Source organism: Suricata suricatta, chromosome 14 (assembly GCF_006229205.1).
Source record: "Suricata suricatta isolate VVHF042 chromosome 14, meerkat_22Aug2017_6uvM2_HiC, whole genome shotgun sequence".
In the NCBI taxonomy this organism is placed as follows: domain Eukaryota; kingdom Metazoa; phylum Chordata; class Mammalia; order Carnivora; family Herpestidae; genus Suricata; species Suricata suricatta.
Genome location: NC_043713.1, coordinates 63,232,408 through 63,247,879, shown reverse-complemented (window position 1 = coordinate 63,247,879; position 15,472 = coordinate 63,232,408). Strand labels below are relative to the sequence as shown.

The 15,472-nt window shown below is 44.0% G+C and overlaps 1 protein-coding gene across 4 annotated transcripts in view; it reads left to right on the top strand.

Annotated features, from left to right (window-relative positions):
* Positions 1-15,472, top strand: part of LDLRAD4 (low density lipoprotein receptor class A domain containing 4) — a 420,255-nt gene that overhangs the window by 153,528 nt on the left and 251,255 nt on the right. For all 4 annotated transcript variants that reach the window (XM_029921392.1, XM_029921393.1, XM_029921394.1 and 1 more), the window contains one exon: positions 8,666-9,137. In XM_029921392.1, the coding sequence (XP_029777252.1) occupies positions 9,098-9,137 (40 nt within the window). In that variant the 5' untranslated portion in view covers positions 8,666-9,097. The remainder of the gene's footprint in view (positions 1-8,665; positions 9,138-15,472) is intronic.

The following is a 15,472-nucleotide window of genomic DNA, read 5'->3' as shown; positions in this document are numbered from 1 at the left end:
CTCGCTTGTCACACTCTCAGACTGGCTGCTGCCGGTGACATCAGCTCCGGGGGCCAACCTCAGACAGTACCATTTTGTGTTATGTCCTTCGGACACCTGCTGAAATGTTCATCTTGGATTTCTGAGATCAGATTCGGTTGTCCCACCCGTGCTAACTGGGCTAAAGGAGTTCTCCTTCCAGAATTTGGCATGTCTCAAATGACAGCTTTCCAGTCGAATTCCAAGTCATTCTTGAAAGGTTGCTCTAGAGATGATCCTTTCACGCCCCCATGAGAACACGTTTTCTCTAAGGTGCTCAGGGAATCTATGATCTTATTAGGATAGTGTGTGATCCGGCATGGATCATTTCTTTTTCTGGCTTCCTTAAATGATAGGTAGAAGTTGAAGTTCTAAAAGGATATGGGATGGGTCTGTGTCTATGTCTGCTGTGCTGACAATAGGAAGGAACTGTCTTCCCTTTCTGGAGGTAAGCGGGATCCCCCTAAATTTTGTTGTAATGGGTGTGTTTAGGTTATAAGGAGTCTTTCTGCCCAGGCACAAATTGCTAAACAGTTGCGTGCGTGTGTGTACGTGTGTGTGTCTGTCCCACAGTCGCAACGACATTATCTCAAGCAGTGGAGTCTTCTGGCCGCTGGTCAGAGTCTTACAGGCCCCAGGTGTTGGAGCGATGTCTGTCAGGCCACACTGTACCTCTCTCTTCTCATATCTATCCTAGATGATACAGACTTCTCTTTGGAAATATCTAAGAAAAGTATCATCAAAGAATTTCTATCCTACACTACACACCTCAAACTGGATACAGAGTTGTAAAAACTTATAAAACAGAGAGGTGCCTGGCTGGCTCAGTCAGTAAAGCATATGACTCTTGATCTTGGTTTTGTAAGTTTGAGCCCTATGTTGGGTGTAGAGATTACTTTAAAAAGATAAAAATCTTTTTAAAAAATAATAAAACAGAAAGTTTTCTTTTTCCTAAAGAAATATGTTTTTCAGAAAATGAATATCAGCAAATAAGACAAAACTATACAATGAAAATTTCAACATTCCCTATGTGTTTTGATTAAAGATGCAAATATGGAGCTGGCCTAGAGCTTTGTAAACAAGGAATGTTTAGGAAACCTTTGCTAATGCAAGTGACTAGAATTATATAGATCTTTCATTTCTGTAGGGAGCATCAGCTCTATTATTGTTGATCAATTTTTATTAGCTTTTAAAGTGTTGGTGGTTCTGTTCCAGCACCTCCTGTTATGTAGAAGAGAGCTGGATTTATCAAGCTGTTGGGAGGGGTTGGTAGGATGTCCTTGTGCAGAGTTAATTCTTGGGCCTTTTGGAAGCTTAAGAAATGCACATTAAAGGCTTAAAAAGTCAGCAGTTTACAGAAGGAACAAACCAAATGGGGAAAAGGATGGAATAAAGGCAAATTGGAAGATTGGACCCTGCATGATTCTTTTTTGGCAAAGAGATGTAAAACCTTGGTTAAATTTATTTATTACTGTCTATTGCTGTTTTTTAAATTTGATATGCAATGTGAAACATGAAAAAAATTGAGTATCAAAAGGCTCTTTTTCCTTTTAAAGGCAAGTTTCTTTTTTGTCATTTTTTTCTTCTACTATTCTACCACAGTTTCATACCAAGTATCTCACCCACACATTTTGTCTAATTTTGTATCCTTTCCCCTTATTCTTTCTGTTATTAATTTTAGATCATATAAAATGATTTTAAGCTTAGACTTTTATTGAGAACTTTACAAAATAAGTCAAGACAAATCAATTGAGGAACTGTGAGATAAAATCCATTTTTTTTTGTCTCATTAGGTCAGTAAGAAACTGGAAAAGTTGGGGGAATACTCTTTAAAGACATAATTTACCAATCTGCTGAGGGAGCTGTAATCACTGTAGCAACTATTATTTCTTTACCATTTATTAGAGACCAGTATTCGGTGTATGTTTCCGCATGAAATTTATAGTAATTCTACGAGATAGGCTCCGCCATTGCTTTCATTTTACAGATGAGGAAACCGAGGCTTTGAGCCTCAAGGGTTAAGTAACTGCTGAAATCACACATGTCCTAAAATGAGGTGAACCCAAAGCAGTCTGACTCAGCCTGGCTTTTTGTCCTCTGGCCTGTTTGTGTATAAAGCTCTGATTTGAGTGTTTTTTAAATGGGGGATGGGTTGGCACTGCCTGGACTTCAGACTCCTTGCTGGAACTTCTCTCTCGGAATGCCCTCCAGGCTTTGAGTGCCCTGTGGCCAGCAGCCCTTTTGTGTGCCATGCCTTCAGGACTTTATGCAGCTGATGCAGGGCAGGGGTAGTAAGAGTGATGAGGTGATCAAGCTGAAGCTCAGGGTGATTCAGAGCAGTATAACCAGTATTTATTGGGCACCTGCTATATTCTAGGCCCCATGGTCAATGCCAAAGATATACCAAGATTAACAAGAAAAGGTTTCCATTAGGAAACACCTCCATAAATACTGTAGACACCATCGGGACAGGAACTTGGTTTGTTTTGTTCACTCCTGTTTCCCTATCATGTAAAATAATACCATGCTAGAGTAATATCCCCAAAGAGCTATTGAAATACTGAATGAAAGGATGCAGCTTGTACAGTGTTCTTTAGGTCAGAGAGCAGGGCTTGTCATGGGCAAGGCCCAGGTGTTACATGGAAGGCTGCCGTTAGCCGGGGCAGGGCGAGGCGTGGGGAGTGCAGATGAGCAGGACAGACACTGTTTCATACGGACCAGAGCCTCAGTCTTCACTCTCTCTTACTCTTACCAGAGAACCAGAGGCCAGCTCCTCCTCTTTATTGCTCATGCTCAGTAGCTCCCTGTGGGAGCCCTTTTTTCTTTGCCTGTTGTCCCCATTGCAAGCTAGTTTTATCTGAAGATGATCGGAATGGGGGAGAGTGCGAGGTGTGGAGCATCTCAAGCCCAGTTCCGTGGGGTGGCCAGGCTGTCCCCCTCATACCAGGCAGAAAGGGGTAACCACTTCTCACGCAGCCTCCTTCTGCTCGCATGGCGTTCACAGCTGAGGTGACCATGATATGCTCGGACTGTGTCAGGTGACCTTTAGTGCACCTGCTGATTCTGTGCCAAGCCCCCAACCCTTCCTTACCTTTTCTTTGTAGCATGTTGGCATTGTGGTCATGGGCCACTTTGGGCCCAGGAAAGTGGAAATCATTTCAGTATTCCCCCATCCCCACTGGCAGTGGTACGAGTGTGCACTACACCCTTTTTTCAACTTCTCTTTTGGCCGGTTTGTGTGAATGGGAGAAGTTGGTTTCATTCTGATACCTAGTTTCATTCCCAGCTCTGCCTTTATCATCACAGCCACTTTCAGTACATTCCCTCTCCTCCAGGAACCTCAGTCTCCTCCGTAAAATAAAGGGATAGGATAGACAACATCTTGTTTTCTTTGCTCCTAGATAGTAGGAGGAGATAGTTATGGACTTTCTGATTCACTAGGGACAGTTATCCTATTTGCTTATTTGGGGGAAAACTTTCTCCCACTTGGTCTGAGTAGAGCCTCAGACTATATAGGTCCTTTGGATTTATCAGATGTTGTATTTGCCAAAGTGACATTTTAAAGGATGTTCTAATATAATTACTGCTTTTTCCAGATTGCAGCTTGTGTGTATATTTGATTTTGTACTTGATTCCTAAAATGATGACCTAATTATCTGGGGCCCATCAAGCTACCCAGGGCTAGGATGACTTTAGAGCTTTTTTTGTTTTTAATTTTTTTAAAGGTTATTTAGAGAGAGCGCATGTGCACATGAACAAAGGAGGGGCAGAGAGAAGGAGAGACAGAATCCTAAGCAGGCTCCATGCTGTCAGCACAGAGCCCGATGTGGGACTCGAACCCACGAGCTGTGAGATTATGACCTGAGCTGAGATCGAGTCAGAGGCTCAACTGACTGCACTATCCAGGTGCCCCTTTATAGCTTATATAAAACAACCTCAAATTGTTTTATACTCCTGATCATAGAAATTGAAAGTAGCATGAAGGATCTACAACACCCCAACTCGACCTCCCCTGGTTACAGGCAGTTCCTTTCTCTGACTTGTTCTCAGACTTGGGTGTATGTGCAGATTTTCTGTGCTTGATCACCATGTTCTTTTCATACACTTTTGTCCTGTCTCCATTGACCAGAGACAGGACCACAGGGGAATAGTCAAGATCAGAAGGGACCTCAAGTTTCACGTCCTCACTCTACAAATGAGAAAGTGTGAGCCTGACAGACTGAGGGTCTTGACCAAGTGCTGTGAGTGGGCCCAAACTAGGGGAAGGATGCCCTATCTGATGTCTGCTCCATGGCTGCCTTGAGGGCACGCACCACATTTTCCCAAAGACATCCTTTTTTTTTGATATTAGGAAATGTCGAGACTCATGGGAGCTTGCCAAGGTCCAGATTATCTATTCATGAGGTAAAGGAGCTCATGTGGGTAAGGGTGACATCTCTTTCCCAGGGTGACACCTGATTCAAACTGTGGTTGGAAATAAATCCTGAGGTTTCTTCTGTCTACTTTTTTTCACTCTGTCTCCCTGAAAGTCCATTACACCTTCAAACTTAAGTGAACCAGCCGGTAATTGAGATTTTTTCAGTAAACAGTGACTCTTCATGTATTAATTTTTATGGTGTGTGTGTGTGTGTGTGTGTTTTGTCAAGGTTAGAGCTGTCTCTTCATTTCTCAGTGGACTTTCTTCTAGGACTTGCTTGGGGGTTAGAACAGTGACAGATCATCAGACATAGGCACGAAGCCTCAACTCTCCCAGTCTTTTCGGCCTGGAGCCCGTTCGGCTGTTCAGGCTACCCATCACCTAGGTAACCGACACTCAGCCAGTGAAGCAGTCTGTCCACCGTGAGAGGAAATAAAAAATGAAACTGCAGTGTTTATTCCTTATGCACTACAATTTTTTTAGTGTTGCTCGATTTTTAAAAAAGTTTGTTTTGCTTCTCCTCTGGGTTTTGGCCTTTGTGCCTAGTGTGTGACCCTAAGGTTTCCGGAATTGCATATGCCCATTTTTGTGGTGTAATTTTGTGAGAGCTGTGAGCTGTTGGAGGCAGTTAAGTTTTTATTCCTCAGTGATTTCTGGGAGGACTTCATTTCATGTAAGTTTTTAGTAATAAGTGGTAAAGCAAACATATTCTACAACTTATTTGGTTAGATCTTGTGGGTGTTCATGTTTTAAAAAATGTCCCTTCCTGTGGGGATGTTTTTCCATTTGGTGTGCTCTATTTCCTTAGTAACTGTTGCTCTGTTCTGGGAGGGATTTAATGACATTTTTCAAGTGCAGTATTAAATTAATTTATTTCCTGGTTAGGCCTGCCCATCTTCCCAGTATAAATAGAATGTGTGTGTGTGCGCGTGTGTGTGCATGTGTGCACGCGTGCATGTGTGCGTGTCTGTGTGTGTGTGCGTGTGTGTGTGTGTGTGTGTGTGTGTAGAGGACAGGATGACAGTAGCCCGCTTGCTGTACTGAGGGATCTTGAATGTGTGACTCAGGATGACTCTGTGACCTTGCCTCTCTCTCTTTACTCTTTCTTTATTTTCTCTCCCTGATTTCCCTAATTTGAACTGGTTTAAGGCATTTTAGTTTAGGTAATTTAGGTTTACCATTTAGGTTTAGCTGACATTCAATTCAGAGGTAGTAAGGGAAGACCAGTTGGTTGGAGGTGCAAGAGACACAGGCATTAGTCCTGACTCTATTGCACAATAACTTTTGGAGTTAAGTTATCTAACCTCTGTGGGGTCAGATTTTTCTCTCTGTGGTTTGAGGAGATTTAAAGCAATGTCCTCCAAGGTCCTCTACTGGATAGGATGTTCTGTGCAGTATGTAGGGATGATTGCTGGTAATCACTGCCCCATATTGACCAGTGGCCGTAGGAAAAGCCCTCCCAGTTCAGAGGCTCCACGCCAGCCCTGCAGAGTAGTCGCTCAGGAAATGTTGCCTTCCATTCACTGCTTGGAGAAGGTTTGTTTTGGAAGTGTTTGCTGCGTTCTGCTGTGTGTACCCCTCTGACACCCATGGCCTTCATCCACTCATCCGCTCATTCAGCAGACAGGCATCAGGCAGCATCTTAGCTGCTGAAGGGAAATGGAGTCAGCCAGTCACTGTCCTTGGCCTCATGGCACTTATAGTCCAGCAGGAGCTGGACCCCTGCAGGCAGTTATGACTATGGCAAGGAATTTAGCTTAGGGGATGATCCTGGAGGCCTCTCAGGCCAGGGTCATTCGAGCTGAGATTCAAAGGTGAGCAGAATCATGAGAAAGAGCCCTAGGAGAAGGTTAGATGGGGGAAGTGGATGAGGCCACCGTTTGTTCTGTTTCTTTGCCTTTTTGCTGATTCTTGGTTGGTTATTAAGCTGTGAAAGCAGATGTGCTTTGCTTCTGGGTTCCAGTCATCCAACTCCGTTCCCCAGCCTGTTGGGTCATCTGGCACTTTCTTATTGAGTGTGACTGGGTTTCTGGCCCTCTTCTGGATGATTGGGTCCCTCACTGAACAGAACAAAGTCTTCAGGTCTTGGGCACTCTCTTGCTTTCTTGTATATTTTCAGAAGAGTATATGTGTTGGTGGTTAGGAAGAAAACATTTTATGGCAATTACAGTTTCATTTTAACTTAAAAATTGCATTTATGGAGACTGAGTATATGCAGGATTATGGAAGTTACTCATTAATGGGATAGTACTGTATTCCTCTGGTCTTTATTACCTGATACATCATGCCCTAAAACTCCTGTCCAGTACCATGCCTGAGACCCCAATTTGAGCTGCTAGATACTTGTCACCATACTTCTCTTTTACGTTAAGAATTGGTGAGTGTGAGGGCACCAGCGTGGCTCACTTGGTTAAGCCTCCAACTTTGGTTCAGGTCATGATCTTGCGGTTCATGAGTTCAAGCCCTGCAGTGGGCTCTGTGCTAACAGCTCAGAGCCTGGAGCCTGCTGTAGATTCTGTCTCCTCTCTCTCTGCCTCTCCTCCATTTGTACTCATTCCCTCCCTCTCTCTCTCTCTCTCTCTCTCTCTCTCTCTCTCTCTCTCTCTCATAAATAAATAAACATTAAAAGAAAGAATTGGTGAGTGTGATAAAGATGGTAAAAGAAAGAAAAGAAAAAAAATGTTGTTTGTTCCATTTTCGTCCACATCTGCCTCAGTCTTTCCCATAGCCATTTGAAATGTGATATAGGATAGCTTGATTTTGTTTTTTAAAAGTGAGGTAGCATACCTTTTGCAATGAAACAAAAGAAAATAAACAGAAAGCCCATGATAAAATAACAACAAAAATCTCATCCCACTTAATTTTGTCTCTGAATTTAAGAAAGGGAACAAATAAAGTCTAATGTTTCTGTGCGTTGAAAGCACCATAGCAAAGGGCAAAGAAAATCGAGGTTTTATAGGAGCAAGTGGATTTTTTTCCTGGCACTTGTATCTCCGCAAGTTGATAAATATAGTGCATGTGGTTAGTTTACTTTAGAAGTTAGCATAGGCCTTTAGGACACTCACACTGTGTGTTGGTCATTTTATATGGAATGTTTCAATTCAGAGAAGGAATGTTTTGTTGCATTTTCAAACACTTCAGAGCCACTATTTGCATAAGTGATTTTAATTGAAATAATTTTTTTCTACCTGTTCATTAAACTTAAGGACTTGTGGTGCACTGCACCTTATTAACTGTGATTGTTACTGTAGGTACATGAAGGCAATACAATTGATTTCTTAACATAATTACAGTGCTTCATTAATACAGAAGGTCTTCCTTATAGCTAGTCTGCATTAATGATGTTTTCTTCACTACTTTATATCTACAACAAGAGGGCTTAAAGAGTGTTCTTTTCTGTCATGTGTCATTTTCTGAAATTATTTTTCTTTCTTCTAGTTTGATGTGAAAAAGAGGAATCAAGTTGTATTTTTGAAAGATTGCTAAGTGCTGATAATGGAAAAAAGATTGTTCTTTAATACTGGAGAGTCCTGCTCAAGTTCTGTTTTAAAAAGTCTCATTCTTTGGGCTTCTAAGGTTCTTGTTATTAGTGTTGCTTCTTATGTGCTATAACAACACTAAAATGTCTGAGAAATATTTTGTAAAATACTTTTATTATTATGGAATGGTATGTAATAGGTAATGTAAAATTTCAGATTAAATTTGCCTTTCCTTCTCACTCTTTAAAATATTGATACAGGTCTTTGTTTTTCCCCTTGAGAGTCATTTTTAAAACTATAGTTATTCCAGGAGAACTGGAGTCCCAAGTCACTCCAGGAGTACGGACAGCAGTGGATAGGAACCTCAGCCTCACTTCTAGGACCTCAGGAACAAGCTTGGGAAATGGGTTTCTTCTACAGGGCACCTGTGAACTATAAGTAATGGAGGGAAAGACATTTGGATGTTGTAGAGGATGTTGTAGCCAGTCTTAGAGAGGCTTGGAGCAGCAGATACTGTCTTCTGTCTTTTTTCTGGGGTGCAGGTAAAAGCTACCTCTGCTCCCTGCCCCTTCACAGGCACTCAGGAAAAGGTGCTCCTGTCCCCTCCCCAGAGCTCCCCCAGTGCCCATGGCATGGGCATGAACACCGCTCTGGGTGGCTTCCCCCACTCCCTTTTGGGCCTCAATGGGTCTACTAAATTTCATGTTCCTACAGGTCATCAGGAAAGTGATCTCTTTCTTTTTAATTTCAGCAAGGGGAGAGGCGAAGCACAGAGAGCAGCAGATCAGACCATACTGAGCTCCCTTAGAGCGGCTGAGACCCGTGGAGGACGCTGGCTGCCAAGTGGCTGAGGAGGGCCTCACTCTAAGGTGGGAAAGGCGGTCTCAGCGGGACAGCTTCCTCTGCTCCTGGGCTCACCATGGCCTTCACGCTCTGGCTGGACGGCTGATGTGACCGTGTGCCCCACGTGTGCACGCCGCTGGACGGGGCGCCGTCCCAGGTACCGCCTGCTCTCAGGGCCGGGGAGCAGGGCAGGTGGGCGTCAGATGCTACCAAAAGCCGGACGGGGCAGAGCGATGGACTCCGACAAGCTAAGATGGAAGTGAGCTGAGGCCTCGCCCAGGCAGGTTTCTCTTGACAGGACAGCTTAAGAGCTGCAGCACAGGCTTGTCTGGGGAGCAGTATGCAGGAAGCTGGTTTTCAGGCCACAAATGCTTTCACAGGTGAGAACCCTCCACACTTCAAACTTTATTTCAACTTTTAGTTGGTAGGTAATAAAATAACAAATAATTCTATAAAATGAGTATGGATTTACATTTATGAACTGAAGGCAATTACAGAGTCAAGGGGTTCAGGCTGCCATGGCGACTGATTTTGACAAAATAATAGTATGTTTTTCTTCTCTCTAAATAGAAATTTGAAAAAGCACTTGACATTATGTGATTCTACTTTTTTCAAGAATATGGCACATACAATATCCTGCAAGTCATTGTTCTCTAAAGGCCATATGTCACTTGCAGAGCTACATACAGGGGATATTTTCCTTTACAGAAGTGGGAAGACTCTCGGAGGGAATAAAGTTAATGATGATGAGTGACTCCTCCCTCCCCATCTTTAGTTTTTCTTCTCAGATTTGTGTGCAAATGGTAGTGGGGTGGTGGTTCTGCTGAACTAACCAGGCAATTAGGATTCTTCTCATGGAAGTGAGCTTATGGAGAAGCCCTGCATTGCTATTTGACATTACTTTGCCCACTGGCTGCCAGTTTGCACATTTTGCAGGGAACCACTTAGTCTGGCTGATGCCCCAGACCCACGGCCTGAAACACAGGGCCTTTTGAATTTGGGTCCTTGTTCCTTGTCTGATTCACTTAACATCCCAGGAAGCCACTTAATCCTTCTGGGCCTCTGGCTCCTTATTTATAAAATGGGGGCTGTGACATTAAAGAAACTGATGGAATCCAGGAGAGACATTTTTTACATAAGAAGAGGGTTTTTTTTTTTTAAAGGAAAGATGGTAGAATAATCACAAGAAGTTACCATATTCTCTGGTGCTGTGAATCTTAAAAGTTTGCAACATTCCAAATTCTGTGGAGAGAGCAGGTCAGGTTGTGTGCCTGGAGAGGGTTGGCTCAGGCTGAGGGCCACACAGACTTGGATTGGACTCTGCCTTCTCCCTGAGGAGAGCCCTGCTCTTGGACAGTCCTTGAGCTCTTTCCTGTTTCCCTTTGCTCACTTGTAAATGAAGAGGGACATGGACAGCTCTCAGTGATGCTGCTCTGGGGAAAAATGAGACTACATATGTGAGATGCTGAATATGGAGTTCGATCCTTTCCAGGCCTTGGCTCTTTCCTGGCGTGGAGTTAGGGGCTGAGCCTGGTTGTCCACTCCACTTCTTCTTGTGCTCTGGGCCCACACTTTGAGTGAGCTCCTTAGACTGTCACCATCTGCATCTGTAACATGGGAGCCTTCATCCTATGCTGAGGAAGGCCTTCTTCGGGTGGTCACGACCCTTTGAAAATGAATGAAATAGTATTTAAGTGTAGATTCAGAAGAGCATACAAAGTTGAGTGCTTTCGAACCTTCTCAGACTTCCAGCCTGGCTGACCGGAAACCCTGCCCTCCTGGCTTCCCTTAATGGGTACACGGCAGCCCTTTCAGTGACATGCGCTGCTCCTTCATGGACTGTCACTTTCTCTGTTCTGTGTGAAGGGTGGCGTACAGGGCATGACACGAAGCCCCTCTGTGAAGTGGCCAGGCCCTTCAAGCTCATCCCCCCCACTCCCTGGGAGACATCTGGGGAGGAGAGGCACCCAGGAGGTGCATGGAAAGAAGCTCCTAAAACAATTCTGGGAGGAGGAGGGAATAAAAATAACTGGAGGAAGAGCAGCACATGGTTCAAAATGTAGACTAGCCTCGTCTTCACTTCCCAGCCGTGTCAATCCTGCCCAGGCGGTGGGAAGCTCCTGTAGTTGTCGCCTCCCCAGCCTGGCTCCTGGAACTCCTGCCTTGCTGTCAGTGCCTTCTTGGGCAGTCAGCCCTTTAGAGGGGCCTGACCAGGGAGTGGAGGTGACGGGGGCACCCACTGGATTCTAGACATAGTCTCTCCTGAGCCTGGCATTCGTCTGCCATGGCTCACACTTCACAAAGTTGTGTCCAGTCCTCACCACTTCTTGGGGTTCTCTGCAGCAACTCTGCTCTGAGGAAGAAGGAAGATGTCCCCAAACCCTGTAGGGTCCCAGGCCAGTTTGAGCATGGGGCCATGAGACAGTTGGCTCCACATAATGGAAACCCCTGGGTTCTGCTGGAAGATCCACAGTAGTTAGGACAGTGCCTGACACATTAAGCCACAAGGAAATGGCAGCTGTAATTATGACTATTACTGCTGTGGTTGTGGGCGATGCACAGGACCCAAGTCACCTCCTCATACATTTGCTTTTAGCCACCCTCCCAAGGCTCCTCCCCACTCCTATTTTCTGAACTTCTTTTAAATTATAATTTACCCGAGAACTCTATTTCCTCCTCCTAGTTGCATCAGCCTACCTGAATAATAATCATATTGGTAGTAGTAGTAAAATAATATCCATGGCCAATATTTTAGAGAACTTACCTCATGTGCTTTATCTGTGTGTGTGCTTGTATTATTAATGCAGGGGCACACTCAAAGCCAGCAGTGAAACCAAGCTGGTGGCTTTTTGAAATCTTCTAGCCCTGTATGCAATCTCGGCTGAACATGGGGGTCACCTGGGGAGCCTTACTCTTTCCTGGGTCTCCCCCTTAGAGAGTGGGACTTAATTGCACCACCTAGCCCTGCTAAACCAGGAACCTACAGTCTAACAAGATCCCCAGGTGCTCGGTGCATGAGTCTAACAAGCTGTGGGAGCGAACCCTGTGCAGAGTAGTGGTTGTTAGAGTTTCGAGGAGAGGCTGGTCTGGGGGAGTCGGTTCTGGAAAAGGGGACTGACTTGTCCCATTTCCTCAACACAGGTGATGGAATCAATCTCCACATTCTAGAAGACGCTGTTGATGGTTGACTATTACTTATGAGAGCTGGGCCCGTGGGTACCTGTGGGACAATGGTTTTAGTGCCCTACTTTCTCTAGGGCACTAACAGAGTGATGGAATAAAGGAGATGGCAGTGCCCAGCCTTCTCTGGAGTAGGGCCCTGTGGAGTGGGCTCCTCGTGTTTATTCTTTGCCTGCTCTTCTCATCTTTCTTTCCCCACGTGGTTGGTAAAAGTTACTTATGATGTAGGATGAAAGGGCCAATCCTCTGTCCCTGCCCAAGCAGCTCAGTAAAGCTGTAGTCTTAGAGGTGAGGAGGCGGCTGGTGCCCACCGCCTTAGTTGGTTTGTTGTTCTTATATTTCTTGACTTTAGACTTCTCTTATCCCAGGGCAACGAAAGTTGCTGATGTCTTAGTTTCTGTAATTGAAGAGGCACCGATTTTGTGGATTTCCTAGGCCAGTGGAAAAAAGTCTTGCCTTAGATATTTGAAATGGTGAAGGGGTTAAAGCATTTGCTCTTGGCTTTAAATCTTGTCTTAGAATGTGACCGAAGTCGTCATACAGTCATATCTCCACTTAAGAAAATTTGTTAGTATATATTTTAGGTTTCAATTCCTGGGGCGCCTGGGTGGTTCAGTCGGTTGAGTGGCTGACTTCGGCTCAGGTCATGATCTCGCGGTCCCTGGGTTTGAGCCCCATGTCGGGCTCTGTGCTAACAGCTCAGAGCCTGGAGTCTGCTTCTGATTCTGTGTCTCCCTCTGTCTGCCCTTCCCTTGCTTGTGCTCTGTCTCTCTCTGCTTCTCAAAAATAAATAAACATTAAAAAAATTCAATTCCCTTGGTGATGGGAGTCTGGGAGGCTCAGGATTCCTATTAAAGAAGGACTTAGGGGCTGCAGTCTGGCCAGGAGGGAAGCCTGGTAGACTAGTGTTTGCAAGGCAAGCCCGCTGCTGGTTTTACAGTGTGTGTAATTACTGTGACGGCTGGTGGGAGCTTGGAAGCCCTTGCTGGTTTGCCTGTGTCTTTCAAATCCGCTCTTACATTTTGCTTCCTGTGTGAATGTAGGTGTACACCCATGGGCACCTACTGCAAATTCATCCTCCTAGTTATGATTTTCTATTCTTGCGTACAAGAATTTATACATTGTTGTAATTTAGAAATGATTTTAATCAGTTAGGTACTATTTTATAACAAAAAACATAATTTCCTCTTTTACAAATTGTAAGCAAATTTGGAAAGCTCAGAAAAATTGCAAGAAAAAAATAATTACCCATCCTGTAGTCTTACCATATGAAGCTTTCCACTGTTAACATCTGACTTACATCTTTTCAGTCTTTTTTTTTTCCTGTGTGCATTTCTTCCTATAGAACTGTTTTTATAATATGTGTTCACTTTTATAACCTGATCATTCCCCTTTACCAGTATGAGCATTTTCTGTAGAAATATGCTTTAAAATTGCTACATCATATTCTTTATAGAGGTGTACTTGAATTTAAAAGTGTGCTTTTATTATTGGATGTTGAACTTTTTGACAGCTTTTGCCCTTTTGCTTTGATGAACACTGCTGTGCAAAAAGCTTTTCTATGTATTGGACTATTTTCTTAGGTTAAGCTTCCATAATTAGAATTATGGAGTTCCAAGACGTGGCTTTATTAAGGTTTATAACTGAATTTTTTTAAGATTAAGTAATTTCTAATACTCAACATGGGGCTCGAACCCACAACCCCGAGATTAAGAGTCACGTGCTCCTCTGACTGGGCCAGACAGGCACCATTGTGATTGAATTTTCAAAGGGATTGCTTTGTCCTAGCTTCTGAGACTCTGCTGAGCTCAGCTTCTTCCAGGTGCTTATTCCGAGTTACTGTGGCCTGTCCCTGCCATTCAGCTATGAGAAGGAGCAGCCCTGCTTGCACTGCAGGGCGTCATGAGATTAATGCATGTTTATGGAGTTCTTTGCAGCCTTGTGCTGTAGAGCTTACCTGAGGGCCATGAGCTACAACAATGATGCTGATGTTTCATTTTAGCTGGTGAAAACTCCAGCATCTAAGTTTATTGTTTTCATGCTTTCAGATAGTCTCTGCCTGGCTTTAGTTCATGGAAGCAATAATGTAGATGGATAGACTCCAGCCAGATAAGACTCTTTTGTAAGATCAACGGCCCCCCCCACCCCCCAGTGCCTCTGGGCATGGAGAAATGGGAATCCTTGGAGGCTGGGTCAGTCAGCTCCCTGTTGAAGCATTCTAATAGCGATGGCGATTTCATCTGAGGTTTGCTACGCTTTCTCGTGGAAAGCATCCTGCCTGGGTTATCACCATTACATCCTAAAGAAGATGCCAGTTTTAGGATTCTGCTCTCCCCCCCCCCCCCGCCACTAATGACATCCTTCAAAACTGTTTTGCATAATGAAATTTCTTGGGCTTTTGGAATCATTTAATTCAGTGTTAGAAGAAACATATATCCTTGGATGACTAAATAAATGAACCAAATTCCTGTAGAATTTACAAGTCTTTCTTGTGAAAAGGATGATCAACCTAGTTGTTAAATAAATTAAGGTTATTTTACTCATAAAGGAGAAGAATGAGAGTTGATGTAATAGTCTTCAGGTATCTGAAACAGAGCTATTTTATGAATTTAGGTGTTTGTGTTTTCTTAGCCACTAAGAACCAAAAAAAAGGAAGAATCACTTAAGTTGAGTGGTTGGGATGCTTATTTTTCCTCCATGGAATTCTTTCACACGAGCGAGTGCTGGGATCCTGTGTGGGATGGACGTGGCCTTACTTCGAGGCTTGACCAGAGCTGCACTATTCCAAGGCTGTTCCCTGAACAGCCCCGAAAGATCCTGAACCACTCAGACTTTGAGCTTATGACTCACCCCTTTGAGGTTATGCCATGTGTGCTGACCTGAAGAAGGCTTGTTTTAGTTGATAGCAAGAGCCAGATTCTGGAGGAAGAAATTTAATTGGTTTCTTTACGGTAGAACTTCTCAAAGTCTTTAATATGAAACTTGGAATATGAAGATGGGCAGATAATGGGCAGCATTTCCCAAATGACAAGACTTTGAAGGCTTTTTAGAAAGCAAAACATTAGAGGGGCAGCACACACTGCCAGTCTGTGATGTTGCTGCACTGCCGCGGTCCGGATGTCACCGTCCCACAGCACTAGTGAAGCCGAGCTCTGGCGAGGTGTGCGTTAGGTGCTGCCGATGAAAAGAAGGTAAGGAGGCAGTCTGTCTTCCTGCTGCCATTCTCCCCCTTCGCCCGTCTGCCAGAATTCTTTAAAATGCAGCTTTAATTATACCTTCTCTTGTCCCCAAACTTTTCATGGTTTCTTGCTTCCTAAAAAGAGTCTAGACTCCTCAGCCTGAAGTTCAAAGTTCCCTGGTGTTTTCTTCCATTATTCTCTTGCCGTGACTGAGTTTCGGGCAAACTGGACTACTTGCCCATCCTCGAACAGTCTTAAATACCTCAGTGCCTTTATGAACGCTTCTTCATGGCCCTTAGACTTTATCCTTCTACCATTTTTCTCTGACCTCAGGGTCTGTTTCAGTTCCCTGACAT